Consider the following 27,091-nt stretch of genomic DNA (forward strand, 5'->3'; position numbering starts at 1 on the left):
TTTGTTTCCTGCCGAGGCCATTGAGGCAAGTATGTTCAGCGTGGATAAAGGAATGCGCTGCGTGTCTTTCGTTGTATCACGGCATCTGGTTTGGTTTGGTTTATGGGGTTTAACGTCCCAAAGCGACTAAGGCTATGAGAGGCGCCGTAGTGGAGGGCTCCGGAAATTTCGACCACCTGGGGTTCTTTAACGTGCACTGACATCGCACAGTACACAGGCCTCTAGAATTTCTCCTCCAAAGAAATTCAACCACCGCGGCCGGGATCGAACCCACGTCTTTCCGGTCAGCAGCCGAGCACCATAACCACTGAGCCACCGCGGCGGCTCAAGGCATCTCTGCATGCGTATTTATGTATGCTAATGAGTGTGTGGTATTTATTATTATTTATAATAATAAATTATTTATAGTTATAATAATAAAAAATAGCAAATAGCCACGAAAGCTTCTCGTCATATGCCTAATGCAGAGCTGAAGCGTCAACGCAATATTTTTTTCTCATTTCACCTTTTCCGCCTTCGATTTGCCGTATTTTAAGCCGTGAACAATTATCTAACGATTGGTGGCCGAGTAGCATGGGCGATCTGTGGATAAAAGTCATGCTGCTATTCGAAAAACGCTGAGTTGTTAGCGCAGCGCTGTGTTGTCGGCTGCCTCAGCCTTGTGTCTATAGCAGTTTTTAGCCGTTTGAGAGAAGCCTGGTGGATCGAAAATACACCGGAGTCCTAACTACGATACCTCTTTCTTTCTCCTTTGAAGCCCTCCTCATTAGTTGCTCCACGTGGCAGTCGATGTGTGCGCCTAGAGCGACACAGCTTCTGCTCTTTTCCTTTAGTGAAAACAAATTTCAGATTTTGTTTCGACGTACATGCGATGTTCTAGCTCTAACTGCAGCACACAGTAAAATATCCGCTGTTTAGCTATCTTTGGACACAAGTGAGCATCATCTGACCATTGTGGATCGGGAAGAGACCGGTCATCAGCGCCGCTCTAGTGGGAGAGCAGACCGGTTGTACGTAGTAATTGTTCAGGAGCACACCCGTGCTGGCCAGAGCGTCCAGGTTAGGCGTCGGGATCTGCGTCGACCCATAGAGACTTGTGTCTGCCCAGCCCTGCGCAAGGAGTATGAGTTTTAACGTCAACTACAATGTGTTTGGACTGGGAGATGGCATCTAAAGAAAGCTGCGTAATGAAAACCTTAACAAAACTTTTGTTTGGGCTACATGGTGCATAGCTTTTTTGAAATGGATTTAAGCGCACAAGAACACGCACAGAAGAAGAGGAAACACATAGGACTGGCTCTAACTTCATCTGATTTATTCGCTGGCAAGAGAGCAAATATATGACATGTGCAGTAAAGACCCATAACTTTATTTTCGCAATTCGTGCTTAAGATACCTATACTCTGCTTGTCAAAGATTAACGACGTGTGACTCATGACTGTTTAAGTGGTACGTCTGTTAATCTTCTGCAGGCAGAGTACAGGTATCTTGAGCACGTATTCTGAAACTGACGTTATGGGTCTTTACTGCGCATGTCATATATTTCCTCTCTCGACTGCGAATAAATCAGATGAAGTTAGCGCCTGTCCTGCGTCTTTCCTCTTCTTGTGTGCGTGTTCTTGTGCGCTTAAATTCATTTCAACAAAGTCATGAAAACAGTCATGAAAACAGAGGGATATATAAGGTATACGCGACGGGCGTATAAGGTATGTCCTACGGCTTAGAGTAAACCGTTTAACCGTTGCGCATAAGCTCATAGATTTTACCCTAACGGTATTAAAGGCTTTGTGACCATGCTGACATGTCGTGCTAAATTTTTCACGCTTCCCATTCTTCCGAATGCATGGGTATGTTGAAGTTCCGTCTTAATTTTTCCGAGCTTGCCAAGTTGTCATTTTTCAGTCTCCGCGTCATAGCAGGCACGGCTATTAAACTGGCTTGTTACCTCTATCGGCGTCAGCGGTCAGACAAAACTAAGGGTACCTGGCTATGAGCAGATGCACTCAGATGTATGCCCATACTCCCAATCATCACATTTAATCGGTCCAATACTGTAAATGTGTGGTTTCACTCCGGTCCTGCCCGGTCCTGTGTTGCTTGAGCCTTATGTGTAGAATGGCGCTGTTCATAATTATTGCAATGTCTGCAGTTTTGCGACACCTTTCGATTCCTATTGCATTAAGCTGAAAAAGCTTGTTTTAATCCAAAATGATAAAAAGCGCTATATTTAAGCAAACTGCTATTTCCCAACAGCTTCACGACGAGTGTTTTATTTGTGAAACTTTATACGATCTACCCTGCCGCTGCACGGCGACGCTTGTTACTTTCCTCTCCACAACCGACATGTGCCTACTAATATTGGAGGATTGGTGGCGTCATTTGCTGCCCCAAAGATAGAGAAAGCTAAACCCGCATTATTTTCGAGCATCGTTGCCAGCGAAAACTGCAATTAGGTAGACAAACTTGGTGCTGTTAGATTTAGATTTTCGGTCTAGGTATTCGCTTTGGCGTCACACTCGCTAAATTTCCTTACGAAGAGAACTATTCCTATTTTTTACCTCTTTTTGAAGGAAATAACCAACTTCTGCAACTTCATATTTTATTATTAATTACTTGTTCCCATTTGTGTTCATACTTTCTATGGAGGTGTAGAAAACAAACATTTAATCTGACCAAAATTACAATAGCAGCCTTTCACTCCATTAATAGCGGTTTACCATGTCTACAGCAGACAGCCCTTCATGTCTAAAAATTGAGCAAGCAGATGAAAATGAGGGGCTCATTATGGCATATATATATATATATATATATATATATATATATATATATATATATATATATATATATATATATGACAGAAGCCAACAGCCACAGAAACCAAGGGCCACAGGGGATTTTTTTTAATTATTTATTTATTTTGTGGTGTTGATCAATTTAGAATATTACTGAATATGTCATCGCTTAAAGATAATTGATTAGAAAAGCAGAAGAAAAAACAACCACATGCCGCCGGTGGGATCCGAACCCACGACCTCCGAATTACGCGTCCGGTGCTCTACCTCTCAGCTACGGCGACGGCTGTCAAACCTTCTGCTTTCGGGGGTATTTATGTTTACAAGTAACCTAACATTGAGAGTGTTCATCAGCGCCACCCACGTTCATAAGCGGCGGACGTAGAACGTCCTGATTTACCGCAGGTGTGACGTAGAACGTCATCGAACGGAGAGGGTGGAAGCTGTGTGAGAACCCTCTTATGCTTCCTATGGCATCAAGGCTGCCAGAATCGAGGCCCTCGCTAAGCAATTAAGCTGAAAAAGCTTGTTTTAATCCAAAATGACAAAAAGCGCTATATTTAAGCAAACTGCTATTTCCCAAGAAGAGAGAGAGACTCTTTAATGAGGAGCAGAGAATTTAGCCGGCGTTTAAAAATCGCTGGCATGCTACTCTGCGTAGGGAGGGGAATTTGGGAGATAAAGACAGAAGGAGAGCAGAGTGGAAGAGGTAAAAAAAAAACGAAGATAAAATGCGGCCATGAAATGGGTACTAAGGATGCAATGACGAGTATTGATGTAACCTATGGAGTGATGGAGTGCATAGTCCGTCAAATGGGCTGACGAGGTTCACTGCATGAAGAACGCATGAAGGTGACGTGCAAGTGAATTTAAAGCTTATCGAGATGTCCTATGTCTTTTAAATATGTGAATAGAAAAGTCATTGCAAGTCTCTGTTGCCTAAGGCAGGCTAAGGGGCCTAAAACTTTGTCCATTGTAAGGGGCACTGAGCAGAGCTTCTGCATGCAATGTTCATAGTACGCACGATCGTTAGCATATGCAGGGCACTCAAGCAAGATATGCTCCAGAGTTTCTATCGCGGCACAGTTGTAACAGTGCGGACTGTCCATTTGTCTAAAACGGTATCGTAAGCCGTTTGTATATGCAGCATTAAGACGAAGTCGATGATAAAGTGTTTCCAGATGTCGAGGAATTCTGGGTGATACTCTTGATCTAAGATGTGGGTCATTTGATTGAAGAAATTGGTACTGATACGTCGGCAAACTCCAAAGCCGATACATTTCTTCGGAAGCAAAACTTTTGGCCACCTCGGACGCATCAGATTTCGTAAAAAAAGTTCTAACGTATCTCCGATGTTGATGGCCCTTACGGGCCGCTTCATCTGCTTTTTCATTAGCCTGAATGCCACAGTGAGCAGGTACCCACTGAAATGTTATGCAGTGGCCTGCGGCAATAGCTAAATGATGTAGATATCCGATGTCCAGGGAAACTGGCCGGTGATTCGTTTTCTTCAGCAGGTTGGCCAGGATCTGGAGAGATGCTTTCGAATCTGTGAAGATAACCCAGCGGTCGGCAGTTCGGCGCAGGATGTAAGAAACAGCTTCCTTAATGCCGTGAAGCTCAGCTGTCGTAGAGGATGTCCTCCGCTGCAGCCGGTAAGAAAGGGCATGGTCTGTTGAGGCACATAAAGGCCACATGAAGAGGTTTCTTTAGTAGTTGAACCGACAGCTTCACGACGAGTGTTTTATTTGTGAAACTTTATACGATCTACCCTGCCGCTGCACGGCGACGCTTGTTACTTTCTAGGATGTAGCGAGGGCCTCGATTCTGGCAGCCTTGATGCCATAGGAAGCATAAGAGGGTTCTCACACAGCTTCCACCCTCTCCGTTCGATGACGTTCTAACGTCACACCTGCGGTAAATCAGGACGTTCTACGTCCGCTGCTTATGAACGTGGTGGGCGCTGATGAACACTCTCAATGTTAGGTTACTTGTAAACATAAATACCCCCGAAAGCAGAAGGTTTGACAGCCGTCGCCGTAGCTCAGAGGTAGAGCACGGGACGCATAATTCGGAGGTCGTGGGTTCGGATCCCACCGGCGGCATGTGGTTGTTTTTTCTTCTGCTTTTCTAGTCAATCATCTTTAAGCGATGACATATTCAGTAATATTCTAAATTGATCAACACCACAAAATAAATAAATAATTAAAAAAAATCCCCTGTGCCCCTTAGCTTCTGTGGCTGTTGGCTTCTGTCATATTTACAACGAGCCCCTCAATCCCCTTCCTTGTTTGCTTAATTGCTTAGCGAGGGCCTCGATTCTGGCAGCCTTGATGCCATAGGAAGCATAAGAGGGTTCTCACACAGCTTCCACCCTCTCCGTTCGATGACGTTCTACGTCACACCTGCGGTAAATCAGGACGTTCTACGTCCGCCGCTTATGAACGTGGGTGGCGCTGATGAACACTCTCAATGTTAGGTTAATTGTAAACATAAATACCCCCGAAAGCAGAAGGTTTGACAGCCGTCGCCGTAGCTGAGAGGTAGAGCACCGGACGCGTAATTCGGAGGTCGTGGGTTCGGATCCCACCGGCGGCATGTGGTTGTTTTTTCTTCTGCTTTTCTAATCAATTATCTTTAAGCGATGACATATTCAGTAATATTCTAAATTGATCAACACCACAAAATAAATAAATAATAAAAAAAAATCTCCTCTGCCTCTTGGTTTCTGTGGCTGTTGGCTTCTGTCATATTTACAACGAGCCCCTCAATCCCCTTCCTTGTTTGCTTAATTGCTTAGCGAGGGCCTCGATTCTGGCAGCCTTGATGCCATAGGAAGCATAAGAGGGTTCTCACACAGCTTCCACCCTCTCCGTTCGATGACGTTCTACGTCACACCTGCGGTAAATCAGGACGTTCTACGTCTGCCGCTTATGAACGTGGGTGGCGCTCATGAACACTCTCAATGTTAGGTTACTTGTAAACATAAATACCCCCGAAAGCTGTAGGTTTGACAGCCGTCGGCGTAGCTCAGAGGTAGAGCACCGGACGCGTAATTCGGAGGTCGTGGGTTCGGATCCCACCGGTGGCATGTGGTTGTTTTTTCTTCTTCTTTTTTTTTTCTTCTGCTTTTCTAATCAATTATGTTTAAGCGATGACATATTCAGTAATATTCTAAATTGATCAACACCACAAAATAAATAAATAATTAAAAAAAAATCCCCTGTGCCCCTTGGTTTCTGTGGCTGTTGGCTTCTGTCATATTTACAACGAGCCCCTCAATCCCCTTCCTTGTTTGCTTAATTAAATATATATATATATATATATATATATATATATATATACAAGGTGTCCCAGCTAAATGTAACCAAGCTTTTGAAAAACTCGGGGTGTCCTAGCGATCTGAAACCAAATAAGGGTTGTTTAGAGTGACGTGACCTAGTCTGCAGTATTTTTTCGCTCGACAGGGTGCGTGGCCGTGCAGCAACTTTCGTAGTGGATGCATTAACAAAGCAAAATCACTCCTGAAGAATATCGGTCTTCCGATCGAAACGTCGAGTCGAATAAATATGTTTCCTTTAACGAAGCGTATACTTCGCGATATATATAATCCAACAGCTACAGAAAGCATGGAGCATATTGGAATGTTGCTGCCATTTTTTATTTGTCGTGCTGATGATTACAAAATTAACAGTATAATTTCTGTATCGCTAAAAGCTAATTGATTACAAAGTAGAAGAAAAACAGCCACACAACACTGGTGGAATTCGAGCCGACGACCTCCGATTTTGACGTCCGGTGCTCTACTAACTTAGGTACGGCGGTGGCAGGGCACCATTCTGCTTTACGGGAGAATTTGTGTTGGGTATAATTTGACCTCGTATGCAGTAGGGGAAACATACTTTGATTTAGCATATGACAAAGTGTGTAAGGGTATGGTTTAGGGATGAGGTTTAGACAGGTGTATGGGCCTTCTCGACGGCGCTAGGTGGCTTGAAGTCCGTACTTCTTGGCGGCCTCCAAGGCCCAGCCCACTATCCGGAGTCGCGCCTCCCGGCCAGGGCTAAGCAACGCAACGCTGTCACCCACTGTCTTTGATTTGAGATTTGGGAGATCAGAGGCAGTTGGTCTTCTGGGCACTCGAAGAGGACGAGGTAGAGGTTTGATTTAGAATGACTGCAGAGATTAGAACGGTCATTGTACTCTGGCGGACACATCAGGGCGTACATATAAAGAGAGAGAGATACGAGTTTATTCACACCGACATGGACCTCGGGGCAGGGGCACAGCCAGAGAGAGGGTCTCCTCCTTGCCGGCCCTCCTGCGCCGCGAACGCTGAGAAGGTCCTGGAGTAAGCTTGCTCCGCCAGGCGTAGGACGATCTTTTGTACATCCGCATTTGAGCTGCGGATTTAGGATCCCAGGCAACTTGAACACGGGGATCAGTCTGTTTAGCTCCCGGAGATTCTGGGAATTGCTAGATTATATGATTTTGACTCAGAGGTACGTTGCAGAGACTGCCAGCCTCCGGGTCGCCTGTAAGCTCATTATGCAGAGTAAAATTAGGGAAGAAGCGATTGGCCTGAATTTTTCGCCAGGCCCTACATTCTGAGGGTGTTAGGCCCTTCGGCCTAGTCTCGGAGTCTCAGAGAGCTTCTTGTAGGTGATGAGGGGGTCTTTTTCTCCGGGTAGCGGGATCTATACGGCCGCTGGGGTGTATACATCTCGAGCGAGGCGATGGGCAGCCTCATTGCATGGTAGACCCTCATAAGCTGGAACCCTGATGACAAACTTTCCGGTTTAGTCGGTGCTTCCTCAGTAGACTGGCTGCCAGCTTGGAAATTAGGCCTTTGCCGAAGTTTCTGACTGGCGCCTTACTGTCTGAGAGAATAGTTTTGGCTCTGGTACCAGTACATGCTATCACTATCGCAGGCGTACAGGGTCAATCACACTTAGAGGAAACACGGCTCTACGCGGCCACGTGCCTGCGGAGTGCCATTGCATCTAACACGTTCATGAATCAATGCGGAGTGGCACACGAGAAGAGGGTCATGGACGTGATGCTTCATGTCATCTGCCCGTTTGCACGGCTTTTCTACCGGCTTGGTCGCAATAGTGCTCCGCGTGTGCGCAGCCATGCGGAGCCGTGTTCCCTCGAAGTGTGATTTACCTTGTACATATAAGGATTTGAGAATGTACCCGTTTGAAGTTGCCGCCTGGCAACCATCTCTGCCTTTACGCGAAAGTTTTGTGGGGGTAGGTATTTGAACCGATGGTTTCGATACTGCAGGGCGATTACGTGGAAGGTTACCTGCCTATGCCTGCCAAACCTCGGGCACCAGTCGCTCTGTGCCCGGCTGACAAATCCTCGGGCACATTCATGAGCTGCCGTGTTCTCTTTGTGGGAGGTATGGGCTGGCACCAACATGAGCCGGAATCGTTCAGTGGATAATACACCTTTTCCCATTATGGGCGGAGCTGGGGCATGAAGCCTTCTCTTAGCAAAATTCCTGATTGTTACGTTTGAATCACTGAGGATGTGTGTGCCCTCGTGCCGGCTAGGGCGAGCGCTATAGCCGGCTTCTCAGCCTCTTTCGGTAGTCCGGCATTGAAGGAGGTGGTCGTCACCAGGGGTCGGCCGTTGTTGCCTATGACCGTGTGTGCAAATGCTTCCTTATGGTATTCTGCCGCATCCACGTGTATAAATATACGCTCCTGTCAGGTGTGTATATTGATACAATGAATGAAAAACGTTCTTGTCGCGAAGGGATTCTCCCGGCGAAGGTGGGGCCCTCAGTCCAGAGCTGCAGTGGCATTTGCAGTCTTGCCAGCTATGTCGATCAGCTTGAGCTATTCTTCAGCCTTCGAGCAGGGCAGCGCAGCCTCCCACTGCTCCGGTGTTGGTGTGTTATTTATTGGCGCTGCCCGTGTTTTTTGACGCGCCCATGTAAAATGGTGAAATGTTTGGAGTTCCCGGCATAGCGGGCATTTCATCTAATATGTCGCCAGGTAGATTTTGCGGAGTAGACTCAAAATAGGTGATGTTTTAGTTTGCAGTTGTGTCCAGGCAACCGACTGCTCTCTATTAAGGTCTCTTTACAGAAGGGGTGTAGGTACTCCTGAGCGCTCTTTGGTGTTTTAAGCCGGCTTCACATGGTCTAGTTACTGTATCGAATTCACCGTCGTTATGCGCCACCCGATAGGCGTATGTCCGCTGCTAGGAGCACCCACCTGCCATCGCACGTCATGCTCCTGCTGGCGCAGTGGTGCAGCCGTTAAGCGGTGGTTGATGACTCCAAGGAATCGATGAATTTAAAGTAAAGAATGAGCTTCTACATAATGCAAATTAACCGTCATACCCTTAAGGCGGAGCTTAGGTGCCCATACTATTTTTTTCGGCATTATACACGGGCAAGCAACAACTCGCTCAGCAAGAAGTTCTAAACTCCCTTCGTCTTTTCAAGTGGCCGAAGCGCAGCTTGCGTGTGGGATGCCCTTGAGTAAAGATGGCGTAGGGCCTCTTGTCCGCATTGACGGGAAGTTGAAGGCAACCTGTTGCAGTTATCTGCTGCAAGGCGCCACAAGACATACCATGCTTCCATATGTGCTGGATAGGGACTTCCCTAACAGTTGCTTTCTTTGTCAGCAGGGCTAAAGGTCCGTGCACATGACACGTAAGGTGACCATCCTGCTTGAAAATCTTGGCATGCACTTGCTACTGCCTCCTCAGAATTGCGCGTAAGCAAATCTCATCGAAAATGTGTGGCCGCGCATGAAGTCCTTCTTGAGAAGACCGAACTTGTCCAGGCCAGCAGTTGATAACCGCTTGAACGTGCTTCGAAAACAAAAGGGAAGTCCATCAAGACAACCGCGAATATGTCGTCTTGATTTAAGACTTTATGGCAGGAAAAGGTTTGATGTCATTTCCGCGGGTGGCCATTCAACCCGATATTAAATTTCTATGATGGGTTTGGGACCCAGAAGACGCATTTCACAGCGGCTATATTTTTGTACGCGCTGAAAACTGCTCTCTTTTTTGATATTTCGTGTCCAGCCCATGGCCTCATAGATTGTTGGTCATATTGTCGTATTCCTCGTCTCATTGCTTATTTTGTTTTATGATATAGCTGACTTGCCTCTCTTGTGTCATCGGATTGCAATAAATTCACCAATTATCGGCACAATGCCTCTTTGTTTCCGGTCTGGTCGTTGTATTTCGACATCACATTTCATGTTTAAACGAAAAAGAAAATATAAATACTAGAATAAATGTTGTTCCTGGAAACAGCATTTCCTGGTAGAAGCTTCATTTCGCGGTTACTGAACCAAGTGAGGCACCGCCACAGCCTTTCGGGTTGCATGGATGTGCGTGGTATGTGCACGAATGATTCATTTACAGCGGAAGCCGTAATAACATTGTTATAAGCTTTTTTAGGTGCAATAGCAGCTGTAACGCGATTCGTGGTCCTCTATCGGAACGCGGCCAGAGCAGTCATGTTCGAACTCGGTTTTGTGTGTGTGGCGATTGAAGGAGCAATGAAAATGGAAGGGCATGAGGCGGTCCACTACCTCGAGCTCAAAGATATACGCCGTCGCGTGCATACAGTACGAGAGTAAAACGAGACTTGAGAGGAGACCTACGTGGCAACAACCGCATGCGGCCAAGCGGCGATGACGGCATTAGCTACAGATACCCCCGGTGGCAAGGAGCTCTGGCCATATTGGCGAGATTTAAACAGTAGTTTATTAATCTGATATAACACAGAGACCTCTGCCCCTGAAAGAAGGAGACTATGCATTAAACACTTATGGGCTCTCGTTGCTTAAATCACTGACAACAGAAACGCGCGGGGAGACCGCCAAAGATAAACCGTCAGTGATGTCGCGACGTTGAGCACAGCGCGCACTGGTGTCGTATAGTACACGTGGCATACAGAGACACACAAGGAGCACCTGCAGTATGGCCTAGTAATGTAGAGGCTGTACAGACACGCAGCCACGGCACAGCACAGGGAAGATGGTGGAGCAGTGCGTGAGAAACTGATGCTCCTCCAGCGTTACCAGATCCATGCACGATACTTGTACAGCAACGTACGTACATGTTGCAGAAGGCGGAATATGGCCCTGTGCAGCCGACCATGCCGCTACGACAGCCAAATAGCGCATGCTTTAAAGACTCCACGAGGGCACACTGCGGACAGCGGGCGGAGGGCACTACACCCCACGCCGTATGGCGGTTTCTCGTGGGCAAAATCCCCCCCCCCCCCCCCCCCCCTCGCAGCCAGCCGAAATCGCTCACGTCGGCTGTTAGGGCCGAGGATGTCAGGTCTAGCCACCGCGTCTGTCTGCTTCGTTGGAGCTGGTCGCTGTGGCATCCTCTACATCGAGTAGCTGGCCCACACGGGAGGCCGGTGTGTTGAAAACACCTACATCAAGCAAGGTTGTGGCGAAGAACCGGAGTGTGTGGAAATGGGATGCCTCGAAGTCCCGAATAAATGCGACAGAAGCACCCTCCCAGGTTAGTCGTTAGTATGGACTAGGTTAATGCCGTAGGACCAAGAAGGCCCCCATTGAGCGGCAAGCTTTCAAAGCCTCGGGGCTTTCTTCTAGGATCTCTCTATGCTCAAGATCTCTATTAGACAAGTTTAAAAAAAAACGATGTTGGCCATTTTCTTAGTGCTGTTTGCGTTATCTCCACAGTTAACTTTTTCCAACAGCATATGAGTTCCATGTCCTTTATAATAACAACATTGTGAAAGCGGATTCACAGCGAAAAAATTAATGGTGCTTCAGCTTTGTTGAAAGCGAGCCCTGGCAAAGTCTTGTTATGCTGTTCGTTGAGCGTTTCTTTCATATTTTCCAGGCTAAACCATCGTGAAGCTATCCCTTTCCACTTCGTTTAACCAAAGATAAAGAAGCGTTATTTTTTTCTATGCACGCCGGCACTCCTTTCGTCATGTACTCGATTAAAGATGGCGGGGCGTCGTGCCCTATCACGGAGACTACACGTTTAGGCCCGTCGGGGAACCGAAAGTAGATCACTTTACCACATCTTGGTTGACCTTTACGTGACTTTGCCGTTCCCGACTAGACCTTGGCTTCATCCTGAAATGACCTTGACCCCTGGGCTATCCAACTGCTTCACCATTCGTCTCACCATTGACCATCCACCGGTTCTCCAAATTGTCTACTTCCTTGGTCGCCGTCAGCACTAACGCATGCATCCACATCTCTCTCACCACCCCCCTTACCTGAAAGCGCGATTCAGGCATCCACGGACCGAGGGAGCCAGTTATGCGCACTTTACTTTTTTAAAATCATCGCAGCCTAAATAAAACGTTGTCAACGCCAGCGCCAATGAACACAATGAACTCCGTCGGCCTATGGCTTCAGTGCCGCGTTTCTGCCACAATGTTGTCAATGCAAACGCATGCAGCAAACACCAGTCACTACCGCCACGTAGCTCAAAGCAGGACTGAGGTGTCCACTCTCCCAGGGGGCCAGTTATGCGCCTTTCCATTGCTTTCGAAGTTCCCGCTCTTCACCGGTTTCTTATCTTAAAGCGCGACTAAGGTGTCCACTGTTCCAGGATGCCAGTTATGCGCTTTTTCTTGGCTTTGCAAGCTGCCGCTCTTCATCGGTTTCGTAGCTTAATGCGCGTCTAAGGTGTCCACTGTCCTGAAGGTTTGACATTGGGTGAGCTTTGATGGTCATCGGCAGTGCACGGCGTTTTCAGCCGGAGACCTCTTGTAATGAAGCTTCCACTTTAAACCTTGCTCAATCGCAGTGCTGATAACGTCTGCCGGAGTCAGGTATGAAGCTTTCAAAAGGCGAACAGCGCCGTGAGGAAAACGATAAAGAGCATAGTGAAAGAAAATTGGTAAATTGGCTTATGGGGAAAGGAAACGGCGCAGTATCTCTCTCACATATCTCGACGGACACCTGAACCGCGCCGTAAAGGAAGAGAGGATGTTGGGAGTGAAAGAAGAAAGAGAGAATGAGGTGCCGTAGAGGAGGTCTCCGGAATAATTTCGACCACGTGAGATCTTTAAGATGCACTGACATCACACAGCACACGGGCGTCTTTTACGTTTCGCCTCCATCGAAACGCGGCCACCGCGGCCGGGTTTGAACCCGGGTACTCCGGCTCAGAAGACAAGCGCCTTAACTACTGAGCCACCGCGGCAGGTGAGAGTGAAAGAACGAAAGGAGAAAGAGGTGCCGTAGTGAAGGACTCCGCCAGAGCATCGGCAAGCCGCGACACCTCTTTCTTTCTTCTTTCACTCCCAGCTTCCTGCACCCCTCCCTCGCTCGGATGTCGTTGAGTGTCATTCCTTCCCTCCTTGTCCTCTTAGCAGGCTAGCAGCGGCTGTGGTTAAGGTGTCCATCGAGGTGTGCGAGTGTTGCTCCGTCATTAGCTTTCCTCAAAAGCCGCAGTGCGGAGCCACTACGGCGTTCACGATGTGCAAAGAAGAGTCCCGGACGGATGTTCGTGAAAAGTGTACAATGAAATTTTAGTAGATTAGCCATGCCGGCGAAAAGGCTTCCCGCTTTCCCACGGAAATCTCGAAAGAATGTTCATATGCGAGCTTACTGTGCTGGACCACTCCACTAGATATGGTGCTGGCTAATAAAGTGGCGAACCCCACTGGCCAGAGAAATTCGAAACAGAGAGGCTAAGCCAATAACCTAAACGTGCTCAAAACAAAGAGGCCAAAGACACGCAGTTGAACATGGTGAAAAAGAGAGACGAAGCCAAATAGCCTGACGTGCGCCTAACAGAAAAAGCAGACCCAAACTGGTGTTTGTGTTTCAGGATGGTTCGTCGAGTGTATAAAATGTCCGTATATCTGCCACGAGCGCTACTGCGTTCGTAGCGTGCATGCGCCAGATCGACCTTACCTACCGGAAACACCGCTTTTTATAGCCAGCTTTCGCTGATAATGCGCTGAGCCAGTAAAATTAGCTCTACTCATTTTTTATACAACAGTGGTGTGTGCGCCGAGGCCCACACCACTGCCGTCTGTCGAGTAGAAATGGTTCTTTATGTATTGCGCCGTGAGGAGGTGGAACTGCTGAACAGAAGTCGTGTTGCAGGCGCAACAACGAAAGCAAAGTTGTGAATAAACCGGCGAAAGAAAGAGCTCAGACCTAGGAATACGAGCAGCTGTTTGAAGGAGGTAGGTTTGGGACAGGCATCCACAGCACTAACTTTAGCCGAGTCTGGACAAACGCCTTTCTTGGAGAAAACGTCACCAAAAGTGGTTAGTTAACGTGCAGCAAAACGGCAGTTTTTCAAGTTTAGCTACAGGCCTGCATGAGAGAGGCAGGATAAGACGTGCTTCAGGCGAGATAGGCTGGTGTAAAAGTCGGTAGAAAAGACGGCATTGTCGTCGCGGTAGCATAGACACATCTCACACTTAAGCCACGCCAAATGATATCCATCATTCCTTCGAAGGTCGCAAGGGCATTTAAAAAGACGGGAAGGCATCACAGTAAATTCATGCCAGCCATCGGGGGTCGAAAAAGTTGTTGTGGGCCTATCGGCCGTTTCCATAGGGAGCTACCAATAACCGGAACATTATGCGGGGAAAAAAAAAGAGTTCTGCCTCTTCAAAGCAGTTAAGAGTCTTTTACCCAAGGGTTGCTTGAATGCCCAATGACACCGTTTTGAAGCATTTGGTCGACTTGCTCTTTAATAGTCTGGCAGCCGGTAGCAAACACACGAGTGCTACCGAAGGGACCCATGGGCATCAGTGTTGATGCGGTGGGTGACATAGAACAGTATTTACCTTCCATAGCGAGTCCCAAATCTTTTCGCCCATTAACGAAATCGAAGCACCACTGTATAACAGCGCCGCTACAGAAACGCCCTTGACAGAAACTTTATTAAGATTAGCAGGTGATAGAAAATGACATCAGAAAGCTCGACAAGATGCAGTTCATGCTTCAGGAACTACAGAACCTTGTTTTCTTCCTGCATAGCGTTTGGGCGATGTCGCATAAGAGGGATAGAGCGACGTCTCACTAAACGTGAAGAGTGTCTAGACAAGGCCAAACGGTCAAGGGAGAAAGGACGACTTGATGGAAGCTCAGTAGGCCCGGGGTACTCATTCGTGTAAAGCCAGGGCCTGGGAAGCTGAAGAGTATGTTGTGACAGGGAGAATACGACGGTAAAGCCGTGCCACTTATGCAATCCGCCAGTGCAACACATAGGCCAGTTATTGATGGTGCGCCAAGGATTGCCCGCTCGCTGACCTGGTTGAAGATAAGGTGCCTCCGTTCGCACAGGTGCTGGAGGCAAAGGATAGCTAGGCGGCCGAGATCTGACGACGTTGGCGTATGGCAGCGGAGATGTGATGAGTGTTTGCGGCTGCGCGACGACGTCGGCGTATGTCAGCAGAGCGGTGTCAGGTGGTGTGGATGGGCGGGCGGAAGAGCCTCAGCATTCTGGTTTGGGATGGCACGTAGGAGTACCGGAACCAAATATGATGGTAGCTCTGGAGGGTTTGGAAAAATGGAGGTAGACGCGTTACTTAACGAACAAAGTCCTTGATCTGTTGTAGCAGTGAAAGTCGCCTGCAGGCGTCAGCCAGCAAGCGACAACCTGCCTGGGCTGCTGGCCTATTTAGGATCCTCTGCTGGCGCAGCTCCTCTAAGCTTTTGCAGAAGGTGACGACTTAAGCAACTGTGCGCAAGTCGGGCGTCAATACCGTTTAAGATTCGTTCAATCTTGTCAGCTTCCTGTATGTCGATGTTTACGCGCTTGAATAAGCCAAGGACATCTTCGATGTAGCTTTCCAAGCTTTCGCCGACCATCTGCGATCGTTCATGGCAGCTTTGTTCGGCGCGGAATTTCTTGCCAGCCAGGCCACCAAACACTTCAGAGAATTTCGTCTTGAAGGCAAACTAAGTTCGGGTGTCCACCTGGCGATTCCGATACCAAAAGTTAGCCACGCCGGAGAGATAAAAATGAAATTCTTTTGTAACCTCGTACCATTTGTTGTAGAGGCTCAACTGTTCGTAAAAAATGAGCGTAGGAAATGAGCCAATCCTCGACATACTGCTCATCAGTCCTGCTGACGCTGGACGGGTCCCGTTGACGAAAGAAACCGGCATAGATAACAGCACGGCCCGTTTGCACGGGTTGATGTTGAACATCGTAAGGTATTGCAGATCTTGGGAGAATACGACTGCGTAGTTCCAGGGATGTTACCCGGCCCTTACACCAAATGTTAACGGAAGTTTATTGAAAGGAGCTCGCACGACGGCAGCACCGGCAAAAACAGTCCGAGGTCAGCCGTCTCGAGCATGCATAGACACACGCTGTGTTAGCAACAACCGTGTTCCTCTTCGTCTTTGTGATGAATGTGCATCTTCTTCGGTCGAATGCAAGCGCACAACACACAAAGTGCACTCGATAAGCTGCTTTCATTATGATCATAAACTTCGCTACGCTCACTGAAGGACAAATGCCTCTTCCATATCTTAGCAATTAATCCTGTCCTGTGCCGGCTTCGGGCACCCTATCCCAGCAAACTTCTTAAATTCATCAGCTTACCTAATTTCTGCCACCCACTTCTTGCTACGCTTGCGTTCTCTTGGAATCCATTCCACTACCCTGAACGAACATCGATTGTCTTGACTTCGCATTACATGCCCTGCCCAAGCCCCTTTTTCCTTAATGATTGCAACTCTGATATCATCAATTCCCGTTTCTTCCATGATAAACTCTCCTCTTCAACTCCCTTATTGATAGACGTATCACATTCCTTTCCATAGCTTGCTCCGTTGTCCTCAATTTAAGTAAAATTTTTATGTTAATGTCCAGTAGCGGGAAAATACACCTGTTATGCATTTTTCTCTTGACCAATATTACTAAAGTGCCATTCGTGCTGAGAGAGAACCTGCCAAATGCGCCTCACCTCATTGTTTTTTTCTAGTTATTTCTCTATCGTGATCCACCACATGGGCGCATGCCCTAAATATTCGTATTCGCTTAGCACAACTAGCGCCTCGTTATCAATTTTAAACTGCTGTTTCCTTCCGAGACTGATAAACATTACTTTGGCTTTCGCAATATTGAATTTGGGCCTACTCTTCTGCTTTGCCTGCCTTGGTCATTAATCATGCATTTCAGTTTATCCCCTGTGTGACTTAGCAAGGCAACCTCAGAAGACAATCGCAGATTACTAAAGTATTCTTCACTAACTCTTGTCACCAGACGTTCACATTCCACGCTCTGAATAGCTCCAGTAAAAAGAGGTGAATAGCGCTGTCAAGATTGTGTTTCACTGCCGAACACCGTGTGTTATCGGAGTTTTATTGCTTACTTTAGGAAGGACAATGGCGGCTGTCCTTCCGTTGTATATATCTTGCAATATGTTTACATAAGCCTCACATAAGCGTCATATAAGCCCAGATTCCGTAATGCCTGCGTGGCTGGCAAAATTTCGACTTAGTGAAAAGCTGTCTCATTATCTATGAAGGATATATTTAGGGACTAGTATTATACTACAGATTTCTTCATGAGCTGACTGATAGCGTGATTACGCTCTGTTCTCGACTTGCCTTGACGAAAGCCTACTTGATCATTTAGTTGAATGACCACGTCTTTTGTATAGAGCATATCCGATGCTCTTCACATTAAACTTCCTTATGTCGGTTACTTTGCGCTTGTTGATTAGCTTTGATAGCTGGGGCAGTTTTATTTTGTCTGCAGGGTTAGAGCCTTTCATGCTTTCGCCCTGATTATTCATACCTGTAGTCTCCTAAGTGAGCATCCCGGTATCCTCTCCAACCATCCTACCGCCTACCTCGTTAGGCATTTCGGAATGATAGCGTCAGATTATAGTTCATAGTTTAAACCGTAAGGTCGTCGTCCTCAATTAGAGCTGAATATCTGTTCCATAGCAAAATCCTGAACTTCTCTACATTCCTTCTTACCGATAACTCATTAATGGGCTTCTCTGTCACTAGTTTCTTCCATTCGCCTCTCAAATTTGCCCAAATTCAGGACCTTACTATTCTGTGGACGCTACAACGCACCTTTCCGAGGAACTCCACATCCTGAACGACGTCTGGGTGAGCGCATAGTATGTCTATTTCATTTTTAGTCTTATCATTGTTGCTCTTCCAGGTGCACTACGTGTTCAGTCGTTTGCGAAAGAAGGTATTCATGACCCATCAATTCTTTCTCTCGGCGAACTCTACTATTAACTAGAGCCTGTGTTATTGCTTTCCCCACTCTGGTCTCCAGCCTGCATCTTGCATATATTCGCATGGGCTTTGCCCATCAGCATTGTGTTCTGTGTATTTAGTTAACTCTCTGTCGAATTCACGTCTTCATAAAAGCTTAAGGCGGTCTGTTCATCATGGCTAAATATAGCTGCGTAGGCCTGCACAACCTTCAGATTGCACCCCATATTCAGTTGATTACGATAACTGCCAGCCTCTCGTTAATAGTTGACAGAATCGCTCTATGTTGCAGCTATATCCTGATTGATGAGGAATGCCACAACTATTTCTCGTCGATCCGATAATCCTCGATAGGATAGCACACGACCGTCCGTTAGCACTGTATACAAGTCATTTTTCCGACCAATCTCACTAAGCTGTACGGCATTCCATTTATTACCAGTTAGTTCCTCGAACAGCCCTTTAATCCACCCACCACTTTATAACAATAATAATAATTTGTTTATTTCCATCAGTGATGGGGGAGACTGCGGATAAAAGCCGCTTGACAACAAGCGACTTGACTGAAGCCCGCAGCCCCCCTACAAAGCAGGCAGCGATAGAACAAGAACAACAAAAAAAAAACTCACAGAAAGCACAATATTCAAAATTAATGCACGCACACTTGATAGTCAGAAGAGGTGAATAACAAAAAGCAAGATACCATTTTTAGTTGTTATTGTAAGCAAGGATTGTTAATGAAATGTTTGCGTAGGGTTCGTACAGAAATTGTATGCAAATCTATGCCTGATTTATGGAATGAATTTAAAAGGGTTGGCAGTGTGTATGACACTTTTTGCCTGGAATAATTTACCCGCGCAGTGACCACCTTCCACGGTTCTGTGTAACGGGTGGTGTAGGAATGTGTGTTTTTATCGAGATCTGATAATTCATGAAAAAACTTTGATCACACTACCACCTTAATTTTATGGAAATACCGTGAACAAAAAGGATAACCGCAATAAACAATGCAAAACAATGGCGACGAAGTGCTTGCATGCCTAATTAAAATTTTACGCAAACACGAATCACCCGTTACTTGTTTTCGAACTTTTTATTAAGTCTGCGTAAACTAAAAAGTTCGAAGGAAAATGTTCTGCCTTACCATGTCGTCAGCCAGGATGAATATGATGTGGGGCGCACTTTTTTTTCCATCACAAAGGGTCATCGATGTAACGCTCAGGCCAGCCAGGAAAAGCCATGACAGCATAGCCGTTCCTCTGATTGTAAACTGTGGGGTACCTGCAGTCAATAATGATAAGCCGCTGAGCGATGTCCGTACAAGTTCCTGAGTGAGTTTCAAATAAAGTCATCCACAAAAAAGTGTTACGAACTTCTCTGCTCTTCCGGCGGACATCAAAGCTTAACAAGCTTTTTGCAGTGAAGGAAATGCATGGGAGATTGCTGCATGCCTTAAGCTGTGTTCTGAGAAGATACTTGATTGGAATACACTGTGGCAGCTTTCCCAAACATCGTAGTGTTGAGAAACTCTACTAAGTTATTGCGACCACATACAGATAGAGCAAGAGTAAGGGATGTCTCGCGCAATGGTGTGTTTCTCTCGCGCTCTATCTCTTCTTTATGTTGCGCCAGCTAGCCCAAAATGCAACCTTAGTGAATCAAGTAAGGTCTTCCTTGTCTTTAGTAGCAGCAGGCTAATACTATGAATAAATAGTATTGCATGAGTAGTAAGCGGTCTAGAGGCGGGACCTATGACATGCGCAAAGAACATTGGACATTTAGACATAAATAAATATCTAATTCATAACAGTCTCCATCGTGAAGCTATTGATATGGTATTTATGCCACGTAAAAATAATGCAAAAAGCATTACTAAGAATTCGCAGTAACTTAGAGTATTAAAAGTGCCTTTTTCCAAATACATTGAAGGCATTACTGCGAGAACGAAGAAATTGGCATCAATCGGACACGACCTAAACAATTTCAGTTAGAGAAGGAGACCAGCTTTTAATGTGTAGTTCTTGATTTATCAAAAAAAAAAAAACAAGCAATAATTACACTCAAGAAGGCGTTTTTTCTTTAACTGCAGGTAACTTACCTTTCGCGCAGAACCCAGCGATATCCATGGTGAGTATGCGCCTATATAGTTTCAGAGCTCCCGGCGAATAGTTGGTCCCCTTTTAAAGCCGACTGCATTGAACGTTCTTTTTTTCCTCTGTGCGTCGACTACAACTGTGGAACGACAAAAGAGTAAAACTTCCAGCCGCGCGTCTGTTGCGCGCATGTCATGGCGGAAATTGTCGAGGGATGCAGCCCACGTGTCACTAGGTTTCCAGCTGCTGGAACCATTGGGCCGAAAAACATTCTACAGATTTACACGAGCTTCCGGCGGATGTAGATTGAAATGCCTCTATGAGAATTTATAGAAGGCACCTGCGAAGGGTGCCCGAAACGGTGACTTAAAACTAAAGTACCCGGCGCCTACTGCTTCTTGATGTCAACGAAGCCAAAGAGAAACTAAATAATATTTTGTTCTTTCTAACATAAAGACCAAGGAAACTTCTTGGAGACCCAGGAAAAGAGTACTCTTTGATTGATTGAATGAAAAACTTTATTTACTGAAATGGGGTTAGGGATAGTGGGTTAGGAAGACGCTGGACTGAGGAAGTAGTAGCCGGCATATCTTGGTCCAGGAGCACGTTGGCCTGAACTGCGGCCCTCGCTTTGTGTACCAGCGTGAGCTGATACTGCCTGTCCGAGTCGGCTACAACGTCGTCCCTCTGCTCAGATCAGGGCTGTGTATTTTAGGCATTATGGGACTACGGGTTACAGACATTATGAATTATGGGGCATTATGGGTTATGGGGCATACCCGTGTTGTGTGGTAGCGGTGTCGCCGCACGAGACACATTCGCTTTTGTAATGGGTGGGGGGTGGTAGGGGTTTTTTATGTTATAGTGCAGTTTCGATGCGTGTTGGTTTGTACGCGCCTAAGTGTTGTGGCTTGCTCTTGATTGAGGCTGTCATGTGTGATGGCGTACTTCCTACGCCTCTCCCTGCATGCCCGGATCGTTTTCCCGTATGTTTCTTGGGCTGTGAAGGGCTCTACTGCTGTCCCCACCCTGCTAGTGAAACCTCGGACGAAGACGTCTACCCTAGTGTTGCGCTGTAGCCAGCGTAGTTGACCAAACTATCGTGTGTTTTTTGCCGGGATTTAGTCCTTGCGGCCGGATGCCTAGGAACTTGTTTGCGATGAGGCTAGCCGCATCGTTTTGCAAGGCTGCGCGGCGTGTTCGTCTAATACTAACCAGCAACTGTTTTGTCTTCTGTTCGCTTCCGAGATGGCTAGGGCTATCGCCACCTAATCTGCCCTGTGGATGTATTTGGTAGCCATAGTTCTTCCGTATATCCGCTTGCCCTGTGAAACTGTGGTCGCTGCTGCGGTCGCCTCTCTGCCCTTGTACCTCGATTTCTCGACGTTCATAACAAAATCTATTCTTTTCTTCTCAGGTCCAGAGTTATGGCCCTTGCATTCTTTCTGTCCTACTGGATGGCCGGGTCCGCTGCATGGTCCGGGTCCGGGCCGGGTCCGCTGTCCGATGGACCGCTGCCTGGGCAGCGGTCTAACAACGAAGGTGTATCTGATCTCTGGTGCGATGTTTTTGGTTTGATCGCTATTGTCTTCTCTGATGAGATGTCTGAGTTTTGTGAGGACAGTGCGACCCGTCCTGGTTTGTTTAATTCTTCTGATCTGGCAGTAGAACATAGCTTTGCTATTTTCTTCGAAAGGGCAGTGTATTCTTATATAAAACTTCATTTTTGAGGCACGGAGGAGGGGGGGGGGGGGGGGGGGGGGGGGGACGGGTAATCCTCGCGCCAGTTTATATGACTTTCAAAATAGCGCGGTTATATGGTTCTTTTCCATCTTGGTTCGTTTCTGCTATTGGAAGCCATAGGCAAGGCGCGGGATGATGAGCGCTGTCACTATCCACATATCGTCCTGTTCCTTGTTCCCCCTTTTTTGTTCGTTATCCTGTTTACCACACTGCAGACTTGTTTGGTTACATTACTGAGAGTTTTGAATGCATGGTCGTACTCTTCTCCTTTTTTCAGCCACAGGCCTAGTACTCTAATTCTGTGTGTCCGCCGTATTGTGTGGCCATCCATGAGTATGTCAATGTCCGCTGGTATTTATCAGGAATAGTGTTGTCGCATGTATTCAGACTACTACGATAAGCATTGCACACCGCTAGAGTGGGCAAATTTTCTATTTATTTTGCAGCTACCTGTAGCCGTTCGTCTATTTCCCTGGTAGAACCATACTGGGTCCATACAATTATATCGTCTGCGGCGATAGCAGGTTCAGTGCCTTGTATATTCCTGGGTCTTCTCGCTAGCTCCATCATGACGATGTTAAAGCAGCACAGACGCATCACTTTTGGGTGCGTGTTTTCTACTTTGTAATGAGGCGTAAGGCATTATTGTAGACGAATTACCACGTGATACCCTCTTATGACGGCTAAATAGTTAGTAATCAGATTTATTTCTCGTGCTGTTGCAATTTCAACAGCCGAACGATGGCTGTGAGGTCAAAGAGAGGTTATAGGGCACGTGAGGCATGAAAAACTGCAATATAAACCGGTGCTTCTATATACGTTGTCATACCGGCTCTTGAGTAAGGCTGGCTTCAGAAATGCAGTGAGTTAGAACGTTGAAGCAACGATTATACAGCAGTTTTTCCGTGCCTCACGTGACCTATAGCCTTTCTTTGACATCACAGCCATCATTCGGCTGTTGAGACCTAAACCGTACAGCATGACAGAAAAAGTCGCTTAGAAATCACTTAGCAGTAGTAGGCGATTATAATATGGGGATTCATGCATAGTAGTGTCTTCCGCATAATTATAGAGAAGGAAACATGCCACTAAAATTAGGTGTCTGTATTGTTTTAAAGAGCAGTGGAAGACAATCGACCTTTCGGTGTGCCTTTGTAATAGGACTCCTCCTTTCTAATCGGATGTTGTTAACCGTGGCTGTTCTGTCCAATAAGAACGCCTTCATGAACTCGAAGGTCTCTGTTCCACAGTTTGTTGCGCAGAGTTTATTGAGTGTCGCTTCGTGAGTAATGTTGTCAAGCGCTCCTTTCCTATCTATGGCCAGTATGATGCTTTCGTTCTTTGCCAATATTCTTTTTATGAGAATCTCTTTGTGCTGCAATAGCACGTCTCGTGTGGATAGCGAGTGCCTGAAGGTGAAATTTTTTTCCGGAAACATTTCTTTGAGTTCGATGTAGTAACACAGTCTTGCCTTGACGAGTTTTTATGCAAACCTTCCCTAGGCAAGAGGTTCGCGAGATGAGTCGGAAATTATCCCCGTTAAGTGTTTTGCCGGTTTGGGATTCGTAAGGATCTTCGCGTGTCTCCATTCTTCTGCGGCTATACCATGGTCCCAGTGTTTGTTGATGAGGTCCATTAGTCTGTATGTGTTGTTAGTTTAGGTTTCTAATTATAGCTTTCGTGATCTGTGTATCTGACAAATAATGTGGCCGCTGCGTGTACCTCGTGCCTCCTTATCTGTGCGTACAGGGTCATATTGCCCTCTGCCTTGGAGTGCGGCGTGCATGCCGGTATATTTGTGTCTCCGACATCGGACAAAAGCTCGTCGACGACGTGCTGCTTTGTCCGTTGGAACTTGCGAGTTATCCTTTCAAGTGTCTTGCTGCGTTTTGTCTGAGTCTGTCGGGTCACTAAGTTGTCTTAGCAGTACCCACGCTTTGGCGCTGCCAAAGTTTCCATCTAAAGTTTCACAGAGCTGGGTCAGGTTATTGCAACTGAGTTGAAGGGCATATTCGCCGATGTTTTCGTTGATTTGCGGGATTCTATGTTGAAGTTTCCTGTTTCGTTTCTGCGTTTTCTACAGCCTTCTACATGCGTTCCATAGGTGGAGCGTGCGTTTGTCTGCGATTGGGAAGTCTTCCGCTAAAATGATCCTACAATGAAGGCCTCTCCAGAAAAATGTGTCTTGCGTTAACGTTCTCGTTTCTCTTTGAATGGCTTACACTAAAGCGCAAGCAAGAGAGCAAGCTACGAAGCAGTTACAGATGTGAGTGCAACAGAAAGACATCACAGTTTACATGATATGCAGAAAGAAGAGGTGATAGATAGCATCTTTATCGATGTCTCATAACCTTGGCTGATAGACGATAGCTCCAGTGAACCTTTCGTTCCCTTTGGGTCGTTTTTAGTGCTGAATGTTCGAATGTCGTTTTACTGTTTATTTACTGTTACTATTGTTTATTTTAGTTACAGTTTAGTTCGTCAAAGCCACAGACGTTCGTGATTGTTATTTCACACTCACAAAAGAAATTCGATGTGCGCAATGCGGCAGCCTTAATTGTCATGCGGCAGCAGTGTTCAGTTTGTTGAACCTCGAGGTCTGTATGCGGATCACAGCAGAAAAAATCACTGGGTTTTAAACTCAGAATATTCCTCGCACAATTCTGCAACCGAATTTTATTCCTCGTTCTTTGACTAACTCTTCTGAATTTTTTCCATTGGTCAGCGCCACCGTTGGTACTACAGGCGCCGATTTAAACCAGTAGATAGCTCTACATGCACGTTCGACCCCTCAAGCGCGTCATTTTTCTTCCAGTTATTTAATAATGAAGTTAACGCTTCTCCTGCCTCCTCCCGATGTCCTTATTTCTCTAGCATTAAACCCTCCCACGAAATCAGAACGACGTTGCCTTCTGGGTGTCAACACCGGCGTCACAAAGGGGAAATCAGCTCTTTTGATCCGTAGGGGACTTTATAGAGATGGGAAAAATACATGCGACTAGGTAAAAGTACATTTCTTTGTGGTAAGGAGTTGGTAAGGAGACACCACATCCCATCCTTACGCCGTTTAAAATATAATGCTGAACTAGGCAAGACAATGACTAGGCTTCGCAAATTCTGAAAGTCCTCACTGATGCCTGGTTATTCGAACGTCCTAATGTCCTTTGTAACTGTATTTATCATCTCGACAAATAAGCAAGGAGACAAAGTAGCCCACAAACTTCTCGAACTGGTTAACTAACAAATTACAACTCCTTTATACTGTCCACTAAATTCACATGTAAAAAAAAGCCGCCGCTTTTACAAAAGTGGCTTGAAGCTGCATTGAACGGTTTCACGCCCCTAAAATGCGAAGCTCTTGTTTTGGCAAATATAATTTAGTGTTTCTAAGGTGACCGTTTGTCCGTAAGTGTGGTGGCCTAGCGGTTACGGTGAACTGGGTTGCAGACATGGCTTGGCGACTGTTTGGTGAGGACTATTTCAATGCCCAGGCCATCTCGCTCATTTGACGCCTGTGGCTACGGCTGGTATTTGCTCTGGCTTTGTCGCACATTTTGCTTCTGTTCACGTTCTATCAGCACGAGGCAGTAATAGTTGCCCTTTTGGCAGCAGTCTGCAGACTCGCACACTTTCTGTTTATTTTAGTTTTCTCACTATTCCAACACGCGCGCACACTTCTCGCTTAATCGGTTGCTGAACCAGAGGACCGTATCAAACAAGGCCGCCGGAAGCCACGTTTCAACGCTGGTGAAACAAAAAAAAAGCCCGGTTTTATTTTGAAGGTGCCCGCTATACACTAAGCAAGTTTATGTCCTCTCCTACTAAAGCTTGGTCGCTTTGGAGAATAACTGAGCTGCGACAAGTATCAGTCCATCCAAAGACTAGCTTTGGCCTCCTACACATCATTTCTCAGGACGCAACTGCTGAACCAAATTGAAACAACGTAGGAATGCAACCGTTCATCGAAAAAGAGAAAGAGGGGGAAAAAATTATTTGCCTGCGTTGCGGAAATAAACCACTTTCTCGTCTTCTGGGCGCCTGCGCTCTACGCTAGACCACCATTTTTTTTTCTTTCTTAATATCATAGAACAACTCTGGAAAAAGTAAAAACCTGAAGACACTCTTGTGTGAAATCACCGGGTGCATAATATGAGCCCGCCATCCCACCGAACACCAGGACCATCATAAACACACATGTCCACAACCATGTACTAAGATATGGTAGCCAGCCAGGAGGTTCTTCCAGCCTAGCATAAACTGCCCGAATTAAAGCCCACTGATCTTGGAAGGCATCCTCCGAAGGCTTTCGTCATTCAGCATGTCGATTGATCATACGACTTTTCCATAGATGTAATAGCCCCATCATCATGATTTAGTTTTAAGGCACAGCAAAGTTTTCCTTAGCAGGCAAAAGTCTAGACTGTACGGTGCAATTTATATGTATTTACCAAGCAATTGTTGCGTTCTGTCCTAAAAGAACATATCATCGCGGCACAGTGTAAAACTGTGATTAATATCTTATGTAATGCATAGACGGCACTTCACTGCACGTGGCTCAAACATCTTAGCGCGATGCCTTCCGATGCACTGTCAATTGGTGCAAATTGAAAAGGAACGTTCTGGTATACCACGGCCATTATTAAACGAAGGGGAATGATATAATTCATTGGCGGTTGCAAAAAAAAGCCACATCGAAAGAGTTGTTGTGCGCGTCTCGAAGCGGAACGACAGGTTTGAGTGGGGAGATGCCTGTGATTGTAGAATATTAGCGAAGCGAAATTTAGGAAGGTTTCCAGGCCGTTCCGCAGTGACGAATGAAGTGAAGCAACACCATTTTAAACTATTTGATCATGAAAAAGTTGTGATTAACCTGTCTAACTTAAGGATTAACGCTTCTACCAGTTAATTTGCTGGCGGCGTTGCAGAATGGAAGTCATCGTCTGGTAATTTACTATTATAAATATATACCACTGTTTTATACTGCTATAGCTTTAGGCTGCGCAGCAGCGTCCGCCCAAATGAAACTGAAACACACGTGTAATAAGACTTGGAGGGAGCCGATAGGTTAGGTGGTATTGGCTCGGCACTGGAGATCCCAATCAATCAATCAATCAATCAATCAATCAATCAATCAATCAATCAATCAATCAATCAATCAATCAATCAATCAATCAATCAATCAATCAATCAATAATTATTAATTCGTCGTGGACATGCTACTCGCATCTGCTGTGGTCTGCTTGGAGTGTAAAGCAAGCACGACAGC

At 46.2% G+C, this 27,091-nt stretch overlaps 1 protein-coding gene across 1 annotated transcript in view; it reads right to left on the reverse strand.

Annotated features, from left to right (window-relative positions):
* The window catches only part of LOC149331280 (arylsulfatase B-like), a 55,933-nt gene extending 36,695 nt beyond the window's left edge, over window positions 1-19,238 (reverse strand). Inside the window, exons 1-2 of the mRNA XM_089555445.1 lie at window positions 19,134-19,238; window positions 951-1,110 (exon numbers count right to left, since the gene is read on the reverse strand). Coding sequence (XP_089411571.1) covers window positions 951-1,110; window positions 19,134-19,238 — 265 coding nt within the window. The remainder of the gene's footprint in view (window positions 1-950; window positions 1,111-19,133) is intronic.
* Between the last annotated feature and the right edge of the window lie 7,853 nt (window positions 19,239-27,091).

The sequence above is a fragment of the Amblyomma mixtum genome, chromosome 8, assembly GCF_055824585.1.
Source record: "Amblyomma mixtum isolate Tamu chromosome 8, ASM5582458v1, whole genome shotgun sequence".
Taxonomy (NCBI): Eukaryota; Metazoa; Arthropoda; class Arachnida; order Ixodida; family Ixodidae; genus Amblyomma; species Amblyomma mixtum.